Below are 17,100 nucleotides of genomic sequence, written 5' to 3'. Positions count from 1 at the left end.
AAAAAAAAAAAAGTCAGCAAGTGTGGAAATGGGAAATTTTAAGGATCCAAGCAAAACAATAGAAGAATTATAAAAGCAGCTAGTGAACAAGTAACTTTATCTAGCTACTGAGTATTTTAATCTAACTCAAACTTAACTACTAATCCTGCATAATAAGTTTATCCCCACTTTATGGGCGTAGAAATTAGGAACATTACAATGGACTGCCACCAAACGGTATTAATGTCATATGCAACAGCATCAAATAGATTAACTCATGATAGGATTTTGATGAAACATTGCAACTTAAAATAGCACCTCCATCACCAAATGTGAGAGAGAGAGAGAGAGAGAGAGAGAGAGAGAGAGAGAGCTGGTATGTGGAGTAAACTTGAATAAAGGGTCACAAAGAAAACGTCCACTAAATTTATAGATTTAATGAAACTAAAAAAATTGAAAGAACATGTAAGAGAATAGGTGTAATAGAGGTCAAACTTGAATAAACATAAATTCAACTAAATTTTATGGTTTAATGGAAGTTAAATTTTAAGGTAGAAAGAACATAAGAAAATCCAAGGGAAAAATGTTTTCCCAACTATAATGTCCCCAAAGCATGCAGCCCATTGATATTTACTTACACAATCTCCCCTTCCTTTCCCTGGAACTCAGCATGATACTAAAGTCTCCAGCTAAAAGCCATGGGCCTTCCTAAAGGTGGTGTGTCCAGCTTCCCAAAACCTCAGTATTACAAATCATCATCTGGGCCATTATCCCTTTTACTTGTATGTGAATGGATTAGGTTCAGTGAAATAAAAATCGTTTACACGTACGTAAGAAGAGAAAATTCTACTAATCCAAGAATAGGTAGCAAATTCTGGTGCTTGGCAGGGGCTGTGTGGTATATCAGGTCATTATTTCATGCAACAGGAATTTAAGCATAAGTAAGATCGAATTACAGTGGTAATCCCTTTTCTAGAGTGGAATGCTTCCATTTAGAATTAAGTTCTTTTCTATACCGACTATGTGGATTACTCTCAGGTTATCGTAAGCACTAAAGAGACCACAGTAGCAGGTGCAGAAGGAAACAGTGGTAACACGAGGCTTCTACCTCCAGATGTACATCAAACTTTGTCCCCATAAGATTATAACTACATTAGATCGCCTTGTCCCCACAACCACCCCCCCTCCTCATTTTTTTTTTTTTTTTTTTACATAACCTAGTTGTTGTGACTCTAGCATTTGCCTGCTAGGTGCTACTGTCTCTACACCTATTCTACTCCATATGAGCATTAAACACAATATACTTAATGAGCATATTCAAAAAACAGATGACATCTGGTATGTGTTCCTTTCTCTGTGGTTTGTAAGGAAGCCATACAAGACGAGCGTGCCACTGTCGACGACGACAACAACAACAACAACAATAACTTAGCCTTTTCCAACTGAATGGGGTCGGGTACAGGCCTGCTATTGTTGAAAGACTCTTACTTAATCTCTTCCAAGCTACTTCAACAAAATCCACTTTTTGAGCTCAAATTTCCCTAGCCTCTTCCTAACATTATTTCATTGAATCAGAGGATCATTGTCCATATGTCATACAAATTTTTTATTTTATTTTTGGTAGGAATGGGTGGAGTTGGGGTTCAACTGTCATTCACATACTTAGGCTGGCCAAAATGAGTCATGGTATTTATTTCCTTCAAGGCCAAATAATTTAGGTCGCAACTACATCCCCAATGCAAAGTCAGGTTCTCATAAAAAGAAAGAAGAACAGTCAACACACATATTCAGCAAAAAAATAAGTCATATAAACAGCCAATTTGAGCCCAAAACTAAAAGCTACTAATCTGGAAAACATATAGGCTTGCTGTAAGTTGATTGAACTTGCGGGTAATAGACAAGTTTCAAGTTCTAGACATTGTTGTAATAAGAATTACCTCACCAACATAATAAGTACCTACTATGTCACACTGTTCATCAGTTTATTAAATATCATCATATCGTTAGAGAACCCTGTAAGCCTAAGATACATAGAAATCTGACGAGGAAATGATCAGAGACAAATTTGAGTGGTTTAATAATGAAACACAGTACATAAGGATACCAAACAATATCGGAAAAAAATATGAACCCCAAACATGACTTGTACACGGAATTACATCCCGTAAGCGTAAGATATTCTTTGGAGAGGAGGTATTCCTTTCTGATTTAACAATCTTCGATGGAATCACAAAGGGTTTCTTCAGAATTTTTGAAAACCCCTAACATCGAGAGGACGATCCTCATTTTATTAATAATTTTGGTTTGAGATAGGTTAAGAAAAGGGCACAAAAGGGGAAAGAGATGATGAATGGTTTCATATTACCTGACGCTGGTGATGCCAGAACTACCACAATGAGGGCAGCTGAAGGGTGCGGGGGTATCTCTATACATGGTCTGCTGCAAGGGCAATCCTTGTGGATCCATGAAAATGGCGTTGGGAGGGATGGCTCCAGCCTGATATGGGTTTTGTCCCACATAATATTGTTGGTATTGTTGGTATTGTTGGTATTGTTGGTGCTGCTGCTGCTGGACCACTGGGCCTTCGTACTTGTAGTTGACTGAATAAGGGATCCCGACGACCGGCTCTTCGTTCTTAGACATATCTTCCCTTCGATTCCTTTTTTATCTGATCTGATGATACCCTTTTTGATCGATGGAACTATCCGACCGAATGTGAAACGTTCTCTGCAAATCTGTTGTTAGATTGACTGCTTGAATCTGAAATCTAGGCGCAAAGGGAGCCCCAAGATCCTGATACAGGAGTCTTTGAGAGAGAGCAATCGAGATTGATGGAATAGAAATGTCGCCGGTAGCTTCTCAATTCTCAAGAACCCCAAAATAGGGAGAGACGCGACATCGCATACGCGTTACGTAAGTCGCCGGTCAACAGTCAAGACAGACACGAGAGACCTTTAAAATGACCATCCCGCCCCTATAAAATATAAAAATCCCAACCCTGTTTATGCCCTTTCGCCCCCGCCTGCCTCTCATAACTAATATATCGGTTCTGTAATTCTGTATTAAAAAACAAAACAAAAAAAAACGAAAAAACAAACAAACAAAAGGAGAGATCTTTTCTTTTTGTGTGGAGGATGTATAAATAACAATCTATTGGTGATACTGGAAAAATATATGATTCTAATATGAAAATCCACTACATATTTTCATAGGAAAATACCAATACCAACAATTCTCTGCTAAATATTATATGCACACCATAAACAAATATTAAGTAAAAAAAATATTATTTGAGAGCATGACCTAAGGATTAGGGGTAAAATAACCTAAAAAACACGATTTTGTAAGAAAAGTAGGACAAACTTATTTGATAGAGATTGAATTGTGCTGATCCGTATCGATTTTGAAGTAAAACCAGGTGACGGTCACATATGTGTTGAGTTTGGTCACATATGTGTTGAGTTTGTTGGATCAATATTGAAAATGGGTAATTTGGTTTGATTCGATTTCAAATCGTTGTTCAGCCTTGAAACTAGATTATGAATTTAAAATCCAAAATTGATATTGGTTCTAAATTGACATTCTTAGGTAGTGTGTTCGGATTGAATTGGTTAATCTATATCAGACCAGTCCCTTAGATCAGAATTTCGATCCCATTGATTAATGAGTTTAGTGGAAAGGTCGATCGGGTTTGAAATTATGTCTAAGTCGACATCAATTATGATTAATCGTCAAACATTTATTTTTTTAGGGTCGCCACCACTCGTCGATTTCGGTTGGGCCTTAATTGGTTTCTCCTACGCATTTTAGGCTTTTCATTGATCTCAAAGGCTCTACCATGATGCTGTCTGGTCGTGTTCTCTGCGCTAACACAGGAAAAGGACCGTCCTACCCCTACAATTGGATGTCCCTGTCTGGTGTACCCTTTTCATTGCCGTTGGTCCGTGCTGATAAAGGAAAGGAGTCGTCAGTCGTCACACGATACAACAGCTGGCAGTAAACAGAGAGAGAATAATAGGAATAATAGACACACACTATATGTGGGCCCTTTTGAATATTTGAATGAAGCCTTCCCCCGACCGATACCCTGAAACACTGATAATAATCTAATCTAAATTCTAAATATTGGATGGAGACAATTGTCGGCATTTGAGAGGAGGCATGCCGGTAGCCACTAACGAATGTTTCCTTTCGTTTAAGCTTCTGCAACAATACTCTCCCTCTCTCTCTCTCTCTCTCTCTCACCATGAGTCGGATTAATAGGGAAACTCACCATTAATTAATTACAGGGAAACCAACCAACCAACCATTAATTCGAGTCTCATCTTCCATCTATCCTCCACCTATTTTGTAGGATTCCCGATGTCAGTACGGATCATATGTGCCTTTTTCGTATATGATGGACTCATGTGAAGCACCCTCCAGACTCGTGTTCCTGTGAAATTAGGAAAACCACTTTGATTTTTTTGACAGCCACCATTTCATACTATTCGATCATGAGGAATTTTTTTAATTTTATATATATTGTTTGATTATATTATTCTAAGGCCAAGAATCGAGACCAAGAGAGAAGAAAGAAGAGGTATTGTGATTGGTGAGTGGTGACAGTAATGAGAAGGAAAACGAGGGAGATGGGTTTGATCAGATATCGAGGAAAGAAAGGAAAGAAGGAATGTTTGGAGAAGACAAGAACCGAAACGCATGGAGCATGCTTTAATAATAATAATAATAATAATAAATTCTGGTTAATTTCCTCATAATATAAATATAAATGGGAATGAGTCGTCACTTTAACCTTTTTAGTCTATTTTAATGGCTAATGAGCTAGCCACAGCCAGCTATTCGTTCTCAGTTGAGAGTCTTGAGACCCTGGGCACAGGTCAAATTAGTACTGACAATAATTCTGTAACCGAAAGCGAAGAGAGAGAGAGAAGCCATGGTGTCAGTACTCAGTTGAAGATTCCTTCCATCCACCATTAAGATTCCACATCATCAACATTCAAACAAACAAAAAACAGTAATACATACGTACACAGCTGGGACAAAAAAACTGAAAAAACCAAGAAGGAGAGAAAGATTCTCTCTCTCTCTCTAACTAATTCTTATCTCAGTTGAGTATTCACTACTCAGGAAAGGAAAGGGTTGATTCTCTCTCTCTCTCTCTCTGTCTCTCTCTCTCTCTCTAACTAATTCTTATCTCAGCTTGAGTATTCACTACTCAGGAAAGGAAAGGAAAGGAAAGGAAAGGAAAGGGTTGAAGCTGTAGGCCAATATTACCTTCAATTCTGCAACGGTTCATCATCATCCACAAACAGGAGAAAGATGAAACATATCTCGTGACGACGCTGAGGAAGCAGCAGCAGCAGCAGATGCTCACAGAGCTCACCCCACACAGGCCCACACCTTCCTGTGCGGCTTCCCCAATACATTCGCCTTGTCTCCTCCACGTATTCATTCCCCCGCTAGCTCCCAGTCCAGTCCAGTACAGTAGTTCACGGTTCCACACTTCCGTCCGTCCCCTTCTCCTGTTTCACTCTCTCATCCTTTATTCTCCACGCCCAGGGATTTAAATCACCGTATCGGTCGCCGTCAATATCGATACTATGACTTCTTTATCGTATCACGGTATCAGTATCTGTATCAGTCACAGGATCACAGCTGATCCAATACCGTAACTAAAACTGTGTTCAGGTTTGACCAGAGAGATTTTTAGGGTTTACCAATAAACAAACCCTAGTTTGAATAAGGATGGATCCAGTATTTAGGTAGACTTAGTGAACATATAAGTATTGGAAAGTCAATATTTATTTTGAGAGACTAACTAGACCTAATTAATAATCACTTCGTTGAATCACTCGATGACAGCGACGATACAACGGACAGAGAGAGAAGACCAAATGGTTTCTTTACGCTCTCTCTCTTTCTGGTTCTCACCACTTCATCATTGGAGAGTTGAAACTCAAAAGCTAAAACCTCCATTTTGAACAAAAGACAATGAATTGATGGCCGCGGCTTGCTCTTGACATCGATCCATCCATCGATCGAAGATCTGGAAAAGAAATAAAGATAAACGAAAAAGACGGAATCTTTCTCATTTAGATTATGCGTTTGGAGTATAAGAGCCGTGGGAACACAAAGATTTTTTTCAAGAAAAGGGGTTGTTAGAAACTGAAATCTGAAACCAATAAAATAAAACGGTGTTCACTCGAATGATGCAACTAAGATCGCTTAGAAGAGGATCATTATCATAGAAAATCAAATTTATTGTGGACTCGCAAGCAAAATTAGCTAATTAATCCACTGCTCGATTGCTTTCTCGAAATGAAAATGAGATGTGGGCTCTTAGAAAATCGCAGAGGTTGATAACTTCCTGAAATCAATACCAACCGCTCCAAATTTATACTTCAATTAAGAATGACAGAATACCACTTGTATGTGTATCTATAAGGTACCGAATCTTGTGTAAGGGTCAAAACAATTAACGCAGAGGTTTTTGGAAGACATTAGGAGGATTTTTGGAAATAATATAAGGGTATTATGGACCTTTTACTGTAAGGGTAGACATCGATGGCCATTGATGATTGTACTTTTTCTTCGTCCAAATGGTTTGAAAAATCGAATCTGATCATATCAATTATTTTTAAAAGACAGAGATAAATCCATCGGATCGCAACTAACACCGATCCAATCTGGTTCAGAATCAGTTGAGACCGATACTTGGTTGGGTTAGTGCATGGTTTAACCAGCTACTCCCCAAGAGAGTGGTAAGGGCAAATGCCGCAAACCCTACCAATTAGGACTAGATTTGGAACTTTATGGTTCATATTTCATGTACACTTTTCATTTGCAGATAGATATCTGTTTATGTGTTTCATTTGGTATCCTTATTTGGGTTTTAGTCTAAATTAATTATCTTTAGGGATAAAGATTTACACACGAGACCATCTTGTACACGGATTGAATTCCTCGTGGCGCAAGAGGGTGTGTGACATGCATTCAGTGGCCATAAACGTTCAAGCAGGTAGCCCAAGACATTTTTGGGCGTTGAATGTACACCAGATACCAGATACCCTATTGCCTTTGTACACACCTCTCTATTCTCTCTTCTCATTAGATGGTGCGGGTTCCCTTTATTTAGGGTTAACCTTCTTTTTCTTATGTCTTGTATGATTCAAATATGCATGTTTTCATATTCATCCCTATCCCTTTTCTTTATCCATAAATTTCCTTTAAAGGTAAAATAAGTAGTTTGGTACTTTGATCCTTTATAAAATCTCATTCACTTAAAAGAGTCTCTAATTTTTAGCTAAAATTAAAAGGGCAAGTTTCCTCCCCCTCTTGGAAAGAAGATATCTCCTTTGCCATTTTGTCTATAGGTATCACAAATAAAATTTCATAATCCATTGTGCTTTATCAAGTCATGTGTTTTAAGTCTTTCTTTTCTATGGATTTCAAGCAATATATATTAAAGTTTGACCACATAAGCCCCTACTGAGTCCGGACCAACCCTAACTTTATATAACTATATATTAATTCTTATATATTACGCGTAAATGTTTTAAGTCTTGGGGATTAATTTTAGAAATGGTGGCATTTTTTATTTATTTTTTTTCGGTAGGACTCCGGCATTTTCTTTGGAAACCCCGTTTTTACCGGTTCTCTCTCTCTCTCTCTCTCTCTCTCTCTCTAAAAGATGTTAGATCTCCTTTTATTTTACTTCCCATTATTAGAACCCTAAATATGGTAAAACGGGTGGGATTAATTACAGAGAATTTTCTCACTTTTTACTCTCACTCTCACTTGTGCATTTGTTTCTCTCTCCCACCGGAGACTCTCCTCTCTCTCCCTCTCTCTCTCTCTCTCTCTCTCTGCGTCTCATTGTTTCCTTTTCATTCGTTTTCTGTTTGTTGATTTGTTTTTGGGTTTCCAATGACAGCCCCAAATATGTCGAAGATTACAGCATCATTGGAGCGTTCTATGCAGAACTGCTCTCTTAACCGAGACGGCAGCGGCGCCGGCGGTGGCGTTGGCTTGTCCGCCACTTCAGATGAACCAGATACTCTCACCAACTCCGACACCGCCGTCGAACTAAATTCTCATGTCGCTCTTCCTTACCACTGGGAGCAATGCCTCGATTTAAAGGTCCCCCCCCTCCCTTTCCCCTGATCTTTCTTTCCTTCCTTCATTTAATGCGAAACCTGACCGCTTCATTCTCTCTCTCTATCTGGTCTCTCTTTTCGGTTTCACCGGCATGAAATCTTTGTGGTGAGGACCTGAGGTCTGCCTGCCCAGAGATCGCTATTCTATGCTTTTCTTTGTCGTCTATTCATCTATTTTATGGTTTTGGATGATACGAGAGTTTTACAGTAACGAGCAATCTTTTGTTTGTTTGGATTTCTGCGATTTCTTTACAAGAGAAAGAAATTTGAGTTTGTGATTTTAATTTTCCGAAGCGTATTTGCAGACGGGGGAGCTTTACTATATAGACTGGGAGAATGGAACGAAAGCGAAAGAAGATCCACGGATGAAGACATCAAGGGCTTGTGTTGGTGGTAGTGTAGACTTCTACACTCAAGAAGATAGCTCTTATGGGTATAGCGGCGTCGACTATGGGTATGGATACGACAGCGAGGGTGAGGGTTCATCTTCCACCTCCACGCCTTCACCTTCACCTTCAAGGGACGATCACCGCTACGATCAAGGCGATCATGTTCTCGTCGTCGCCGGCTGTAAGAGATGTTTCATGTACTTTATGCTCCCCAAACAGGTCACAGAATGTCCCAAATGCAACGGTCTCATCCTTCACTTCGATCGATCCGAAAACGGATCCCATGAAATTTGATTACCATTTCTTGTTTTTCTTAATTTCCTTCCTTCCTCTCTGATCACTTCTTTTTCTTTCATCTTTCATGTGGTTAGTTGGAGTCTCTTCAGTGAAGTGATTACTACACAGAGTTTTGGCTGTTTAGTTTATTCTTCCTTTTTTTCCCTAATTTTATTTTGTTTTTCTCTTTTCTTGATTCTGCCACTGCTGGTTCTGTTTGGGGCGCCATTAGAGTTGCAGAGATGAGCTCTTGAAAGCGATAATGAGGTCAATGGGAAAAGGGAAAGGAATAAAATTGGTGATGATGGCGACGTGTGGCTTTCGTTTACTGTCGCAATTCCTGCAAATTCTTTTTTCTTTTTCTGATAATGATATTCCTTTCTTTCTTTCTTTCTGGTAGTATTAAGAAGTTGTGGGTTTTTTTTCTCATTAAATTAAGCAAGCGAAGTTGCAGGAAAAATCTCATACGATCTTCTTGCCAATAAATGCGGTTAATATTCTGATTTTATAAATAATAATTAAGTGATGGGTATTTATTATTGGGATTAACTTTGCTTTAGTTAATGGAAGATGATTCATGAATGGAATAATGATTTATGATTGAGTAGGTTTTATTATATAAACTTGTTGAGAAGTTGTGTTCTATTGTTTAACTGTGATTAATTCTTTGATCATCCTTATTAATGGCTACATCTATCTGTAAGTAATCTCTTAATGCAGAAAAGAATAATCCCTACCCACATGCCATGGATTTAGTATACGTGGCTTATCTTACATGCAATGGTGGAGTTTTGAAGGGTCCCACTTTTCGTATAGGTGGAGTCCCCAGCTCATATGTAAGCTTGGGCCAAAAAAAAAAAAGAAGAAGTTTGAAATGGTTAATATTATGTCTGCAACTCAACTTACTCTAATTTCAATTAAATAGAGTCAGGTACATGGTTCCAATAATGGTTATACCATACTTGATCCATTCGGGGTTTGATCAGTTTCATGGACTTAACCAAGATTCAATTATTTTCATGCCAACTTAGATGACTTAAGGAATAAGGATGTTAATTGGGACAATTTTGGATAATAAGGATGGTTCCTAATTGGTTCTGGTCCCAAGGGGCCAATCCCAGAACCACCCCATCTATTAAATGATACCAGAATCAGTATCACGTCACATTTAACAATGTAATTGTTCGATTCTGATTCCTTAACAGTTCTAGGCACTTAATCACACGGACAAATTATCTGAACCTTAAAAGAACTCATCCTTATAACTCCTTGTAGGGTAAAAAAAACTCAAGATCATATCAAATTATATTAAATCCATTTCGTAACTGATGTAAGATCAACCCTTATATGATTGATATAAAATCATAAGACAACGTGTATAGAGAGAAAGAAAGAGAGGAAGAGAATTCTTTTCTGACCATTGAAATGGTAAAACTTCATAAGCCCCCAGCCTTTTTTTTTTCCCCTCGGTTTATCATTGTTGTGATGCGGGCCCGCACCTTTAATTACTTATTATTCTGTTAAATCAGTAGGAGAGAAGATAATTCTGCTCTGGCAATGGAAGGAATGGGTAAAAGCATCAGAAAGGCCTTTTTTTATCCCCCACTTGGTTTATCTTTGCCAGAACGTCTGATTATATAATCGGCTACTCAGTAGGTGAGGCACCGGTCCCCATAGATTCTCTCATCTTCCCTTGGGCTTGCACTCTGGACGTTTCAAAACTTTGAATCAAAGTGCCTCAAGGCAGCCTCTTCCTCTGGGAAACATCTCCACATTTGCATTTTCTACTAAAAGCCAAGTATGACAGGTCTCAGGAATCAGGACCCAACACATGTGCACCTATTCTGTGTTGAAATCATAGCAATGCATTGAACAATAGTCTATTGTTCTTGGAACAAAAATTACACCATTGTACTTAAAAGAGTGATGCAGTGAGTGTAGTTCCATGACCAGGATTTCGGGCTTTTGGATTGGATAGTGTCAAATTATATCAATGTTGTTATATTTATCTAAAATTCTTGACACGTTTTGCAGAATGATCTATCTAGATATATTTTGATGGCGATTTGAAAGGGATGTTTTTGAAATATGTGACGGTACAACTTGATCGACCTCGACGTAATGGATCGACTTGACTTAGAGGAGTACATATATACTATCTTTTTGTTGAGCAAGCGGTGTGAAAATTAGATGAGTTTTCGTGTTAAGGATTTAGGGGCGAGTTGCGATTTGATTGCTCTGTAGGACGTAGCACATTATATGGATGTCAACTTACTTGAATCTCTATATTATATGAAAAAAAAAAAAAAAAAAATTCTCTCATATTTGTTAGTGTTTGTTCTAACAAAAGTGGATCCCCACCGTTCTAGAGCCTGTAATTCATAGAGTTTCTAGGGTTTAGGTGGAGTCTAAGCTGATTCCAAATGAAATCCTTTGTTTTAAAACCTTGGATTAAACAGTGAAAGATCAGCTTTAACTTGGATTGATGGGGCCCTGTTAAGGCCTAACATAACCATGGTAATTGGTTAGTATGGGGTTATCTTCCGCCCTGAGACATGCAGGCGAGCGTCCAGAAAAGATTCGAATTTTGCAGAAACAGAGAAGAGAAGGGGATGGATGATATATGCTTCATCAGTACGAAGAAAGATTAGTGGTCCGGACGACTCCGAACCAAATGCTCTTTCTGGTATTCTAAGAGCTGTACTCTCCAGTGACATTACAGGAGGGAACCTTTCCTTCCTTGGCCTTTCTAGTGAAGAATCTATGCAGAGACATCTCAGAGCAGGGCAGAGAATCTCTCTTTCTCTCTGGGCTTCTGTCTTCTTCTGAGAAGGTTAAAAAAAAAAAAAATGTATAATAGGGTTCCATAGTATTGTAAATTTGAAAAGGTCTTGGAAAGACCAAGAGGAATAAGAATATCTGGACAAACATCAAGATCTTGTGAATTTCTAGCCACTTGATCTTTTTTTTTGATAAAAATTTTCTAGCCACTTGATCTTTTTCTTTTGATAAAAATTTTCTAGCCACTTGATCCAGTGCATTAGGTTGGCTTATTTGATGTTTGTTTGAGGCCAACCGTGACTGAAGTGGGAGAGATTAATTTGGTGAAGACAGCTTTTTGTATTGAGAAGTCAGAGAAGAGTATTCCTCCCAATGTTGTAACTTATATAAACAGGTTTGATAATGTAATGTTGTACCTTGTACAGCATTGATTCTTGGGATGTTTGGTGAAATGTTAGGCCGTGTTTGATTTTGTTTCTGGTGATTCTGTATCTACAAACAGTAAAAACAGTTTTTTCCATTTTTATCCTAAGAAACAATCTTTTAATGTTAAAAAGTGTTTGATTTTTTTACATTATAAGAAGCAACAATTTTACATTTAAAGGTGTCAAAATTTAATGGAAATCGTAAAATCATTTGGTTAAATAGTTTGGTTTTGATTTCAAAATCGAAATCTTTGGTATCATTTTTCTTTTTGATTTTTACCTAATTGATAAAAATCATTAATGAAAACCATTTTTTATCAAAACATAAAAAGGGTTTGGCAATTGCTTGACAAAATTGGTTTTTTGTAAGAAATAGTTTGGTATCTCTATGTGTAAAATGGTTTTTTGAAGGAGTGGGTGAAGAGATTCCCTTCACATATCTACTTTGTAACTCTCTTTCTCCACTTTGAACCGAAAAAAATGGGTAAAAAGCTTGGATTTTTAATTACAAAGAAAATGACTACTTTACCCCTTCATATTGAGACTTTAAGCATGTGTTCATTAAAATTCAGTGCAAAAATAATTGAAAATCAATTTTGACCAAAACACATAAATGACTCTTGATCTCTTTTTGGCTTTTGTATTTTACCAATTTTTTTTTAAATAGAAACAAGCTTTATAAATGATACCAAATACAGCCAAAACCATTTATGTAAACAAAAATAAAAAATAAAAATGATACCAAAGAGGGCCTAAATCTATGATAAACTATTTAAAATTAATTGTGTTTAAATAAAATCGAAACGGTTTCACATAATTAAACGGCTTGATTTCAAATTTATCTAAAACAATCTTGCCAACAACTAAACTGAATCGCTTAACATTCATAGATACATACTATATATTGGATTTGAATAACCCAATGTAAAAGCTTGAGCATCATTTTGTTAGTATACTAACTTGAATTCAAGGATGAGTTCTACTCAAATCACAAGAATATTAGACCTAACCCGTTACCTAAAATTGTGGTTTTCAAATGTCTTCATGGCCAAGCAATGCTACGAGTAATCTCTCTCTTTCCATTCAATTTTTAGTAATGTAATGAAAAACATTGAACATTTGTGTAAAATCCATTGAGATAAAGGGAGTCGAACTCATATATATACGTTTTCTAGGCCGAAGGCCTTGGGGTTATTGGAGGAGTAGTAGCCATTGGAGAAGATTTTTTCCCGTATAAATACATAACCAAAATCCTACAAGTCCTCTGCACGTCTGTTGCAATTCCCGTCGGGAAACCGAAGCCGAGTTGATCAGCAGAAGAGCAAGCATGAGTTACGAAAGGGTTCCTCAAGATTCATACCCTCCACCTGGTACGAAAGATCTCTTCAACTTCAAAGCATTTTTCCCCCCATTTTCTGGGGTTTAGAATTAATTATTGGAACTTGGAGGAAGCTTATCTGTCTTGGGGGATGAGAATGTGAGATTGAATCCTTGGTTACTTGAATTGACCTATAATTTTGACTTTTTGAGGAATTTTCTTTTGGGTGTGGTTTCATTCAGGGTACTCGTCTCCTCATCCACCACCGCAGCAGGGTCATCCTCAACTTCCAACCTACGAAGGGTACCCTCCACCACCCCTTCCTGGGTATCCTGGCTATCCACCGCCGCCTCCTGGGTATCCTGGTTATCCACTACCAACGTCACAGTCTCCATACCCACCACCGCCTCCACCTGGGTATCAGGGTTACTTCAACGGAGGGTACCCACCCCCACCTCCGCCACCCCAGCAGTATCCTCCCTACCAGCAATACCAATACAACGATCAATCTGGCTGTACATCATTCCTTCAAGGCTGGTATGTCAATCTCTTCCCCCCACTCAAACATCTCTCCATCTGGCAGCTCCAGCTTTAGAGTTTAAAGTTTTGATCCCTCAGAAATTAAATATACAAAAATGTAATTGAGACGGATTAAGAAATTATAGCCCCAAAGAAAGAGAGGCTTTCCTTAATTATTCTCTATTCTGAGAGTCTGGTTGCAAATCTATAGCCGCAAAGATTACATCAACTGTTGCATAAATATTCCCGGAATTGCTACTCTTTAGAATCGACTCTATCGTCATTCTGGTGAAACACTAGTTTTGAGGACCTACATAGTTTTTTTTTCTTTTTCTTTGCTTTCTGAATCTAAATCTAATCAAATTGACTGAAAAAGGATTTATTTTTCAATTATACCTGTCATTTATTCATTATAGTTCCGTCTCATTTGAGTCAACTTTCTCCTCAAGTTTGAAAACTGGGATGCCAATTTTGTTGAATCTTCCTGCCCACAACTATCAACCGCAGTGGGTATTCTTTGGGCGGCTCTTTGTCCATGCTTGATATGATAGTGCCACACTAATGATAGTGATGAAAATTCTCATTGAGAAAGGCTAGTGTGAAACATTGGAACAGTAGCTAGTCATTTTTACTTGTAAACAGAAAATTCAACTGTGACGTGAGATCCCAAATGGGGCTTGATGGATAACCAGTGATGCAATTAACCTGAAAACTTTTTTTTTTTATCTCTCTTATTAAGTCTTTGATGTGTTGTTGGAATGTCGGGATAAAGCTCATTTTGAACTAGTGATCAATCTATTAGTCAAAGTAGGCAGTGCTTGAGACAATCTCCCTCCTCTAGAACCTCTCCTGTTACTTTTAAGTTATATTTGACAGCAGTCACTGCAAAATTTTATACAATTTCACCGCTTTTTTTGTTCCTTGAACTCTTTCCTACATCTTGAAACCTCTTAGTTGCCATACTCCATTCTTCCATTGTCGTCTTGCTGGCCTAAAACCAATATAAATGAAAATCAAGCTTTAATATGGGGAAATGTTTCATAGATGCAACTGGATCTTCCGAGAACTCTAAATGGCAGATACTTAAAATTCTCCATTCCAGTTACAAAGTGAACCGAAGTACACCTCACTTTTAACCTTCTGTAAGTATTCTCAAAATATTTATTATCTTAAAAAGGCCAAATTATCTTGTCCTATGGAAACACAATCCTTCAACTTTAGAACAGAGAGGAAGCACTTTAAAATCCTTAAACTTAAATTCTTGATATTGTGTTTTGATTGGACTTAAATCCATGGGTTTAGTAGCCTGCTTGGATGTAAACTCTTGGCTAGCAAGGACACACACACACAGAGAGAGGTCTTTGAATTTTCTCTCCACCACAGAGAACATTTCAGTCTGGGGAACTTGTATTCTTGATGTTGCCCCTGATCTCACTTCTGCCATCCCTCTGTAATTGGGGCTACCATAATTGGCTTTTTCTTCCTACATTTTTGCAAATTTAGACATTTCAAGTTATAGTCTGATTGATATTAAGTCAGAATATTTTTTTTCCGGAAATATTGAATCAGAATTTATCAATTTGTTGATTGGTTTGGGTGAATTTTATTTTCTACATTCTATTGGTTTTGAGTGATTATGAACTATTGTTTTGTGGGATGGTAATATTTTTCTTTTTTATTTCTGAAATTTTGTGGGATGGCTATAAGTTTGATTAATATAAAATCAGAACTTATTTGGCAGGAAGTATTGAGTTAGAATTTGTCGATTAGTTAGGAAGAATTTTATTTTTCACAGTAAGAAATTTGATGAGATATTCTGTTAGGATTTTAGATATTGAGCAGCATCATTTTGTGGGATGTTAATGTGATATTGGTTTCTGAAAATTGAATATTATGTTGCCGTTACAGAAGCAGAAACACTGAGCTTTGGACTTTTTATTATTATTGCTTTGCATTTTGCACTGGTTTTGGTGATTGTTAATCTCAACAGTTGTAGGAAATCTATAAAGAAGATTTGAAAATTAGAAACTTTAATCTGATATAGAAAAAACAAGGTAGATCAGTGCACAACCAACACGGAAGAAAAGGATGTACCTTCTGCTGCCCATGGAATTTGATTGCATTTCATATATTGGGTTGGTGGAAAAAGTGAAAAGGCTAAGCCTGATGTCAGGTTTGAAGTTTTGGTACCACAGTGCTTAAACACATATGCATGCTGCTTTTTCATTTTAAGATAAGGTTTCGTTTAAAAGACTTTTTGTGAATGGTAGTATTTCAGATGTCTATTTGCTAAGTTAAACAAAAATATTTCTTATTTCTTATTTCTAATTTCCCAATGGTTAGATCTTTCAAATATGTTTATTTCCTTCCCCACTGGCTTGAAACAACTAAAATGTGGGATGAGAATAGGGCTTAAGCTCATCCCCATCTCTGCAAAACCTGGGCTCTGTGTGTGTGTGTGTGTGTGTGTGTGTGAGAGAGAGAGAGAGAGAGAGAGAGTCATGTTTTCCAGATCTTTAATCATTGTCATCTACAAGAAAACAACTCAGCCGCCATCCCATCTCTATGTGAATGAAGAATCCACCCTCCCCATACTCTCATAGTGTGTACTCTTTTTTCTCTCACCTCATGGAAAATTATCATGCGTCATATGAAGAAAGGCTTCTCCATTCCAAGAATGTAGATCAGTTTCTTCTGTGTCATGGGTTTTAATTCCACTCCCGCCCCCTTTTCTTTAGTCTCTAACTTTTGTTCTTCGGAAGCAAAATATTTTTTTTCACATATTTAATCAGTGTCTTCTTTTCTGTATTCAAATTTGAACATAAATGGCTGAATTTTCAGCCATGTTTTCCCATTGAAATTCTGAACTAGATTTGGAACTTATTCCTGTATTTTTTGTTGGCAAACTCCAAACCCCAATGGTCAAATTAGGTCAAATCTGTGAAGTGTGCTCTGTGCAATTTGTAGTGATGTGAATATCATTTGATATATCTCCTAGTTTTTGCTGATTCATTTATCGTCATTTTCCAGTTTGGCTGCACTTTGTTGCTGTTGTGTGTTGGAGGAGTGCTGCTTCTAAGCCTTTTTGGAGGCCTCAGCTCTGATGTATATGGGGATGTAGTACTTACTGCCGTCCACATTCACAATCTATTCTGTTTGATATTCTTTTAAAATCCTTTATTTTTCTACTTAATTAAGCATGGAGATTTATATTGTTGCATGAAAATTATCAAAGTTGAAAATCTTAATTCTTA

At 37.4% G+C, this 17,100-nt stretch overlaps 3 protein-coding genes across 3 annotated transcripts in view; 2 read left to right on the top strand and 1 right to left on the bottom strand.

Annotated features, from left to right (window-relative positions):
* The window catches only part of LOC122075223 (GSH-induced LITAF domain protein), a 3,477-nt gene extending 603 nt beyond the window's left edge, over positions 1–2,874 (bottom strand). The window contains exon 1 of the mRNA XM_042640178.1: positions 2,345–2,874. Within this exon, the coding sequence (XP_042496112.1) occupies positions 2,345–2,622 (278 nt within the window). The 5' untranslated portion in view covers positions 2,623–2,874. The remainder of the gene's footprint in view (positions 1–2,344) is intronic.
* Positions 2,875–7,746: 4,872 nt separating this feature from the next.
* On the top strand, positions 7,747–9,150 carry LOC122075892. The gene is made up of 2 exons (XM_042641105.1): positions 7,747–8,121; positions 8,444–9,150. Exons 1-2 carry the CDS (start codon positions 7,909–7,911, stop codon positions 8,819–8,821), a joined length of 591 nt encoding a protein of 196 aa, XP_042497039.1. The 5' UTR covers positions 7,747–7,908; the 3' UTR covers positions 8,822–9,150.
* A 3,817-nt stretch (positions 9,151–12,967) lies between these two features.
* On the top strand, positions 12,968–17,100 carry LOC122075903 (cysteine-rich and transmembrane domain-containing protein WIH2-like). Its single transcript, XM_042641124.1, has 3 exons — positions 12,968–13,379; positions 13,570–13,864; positions 16,877–17,100. The coding sequence occupies exons 1-3, from the start codon at positions 13,337–13,339 to the stop codon at positions 16,923–16,925; spliced, it is 387 nt and encodes a 128-aa protein (XP_042497058.1). The 5' UTR covers positions 12,968–13,336; the 3' UTR covers positions 16,926–17,100.

Source organism: Macadamia integrifolia, chromosome 4, assembly GCF_013358625.1.
Source record: "Macadamia integrifolia cultivar HAES 741 chromosome 4, SCU_Mint_v3, whole genome shotgun sequence".
NCBI lineage: Eukaryota > Viridiplantae > Streptophyta > Magnoliopsida > Proteales > Proteaceae > Macadamia > Macadamia integrifolia.
Note: the sequence above shows the minus strand (reverse complement) of the source record. Positions and strands in the feature narration are given on the sequence as shown.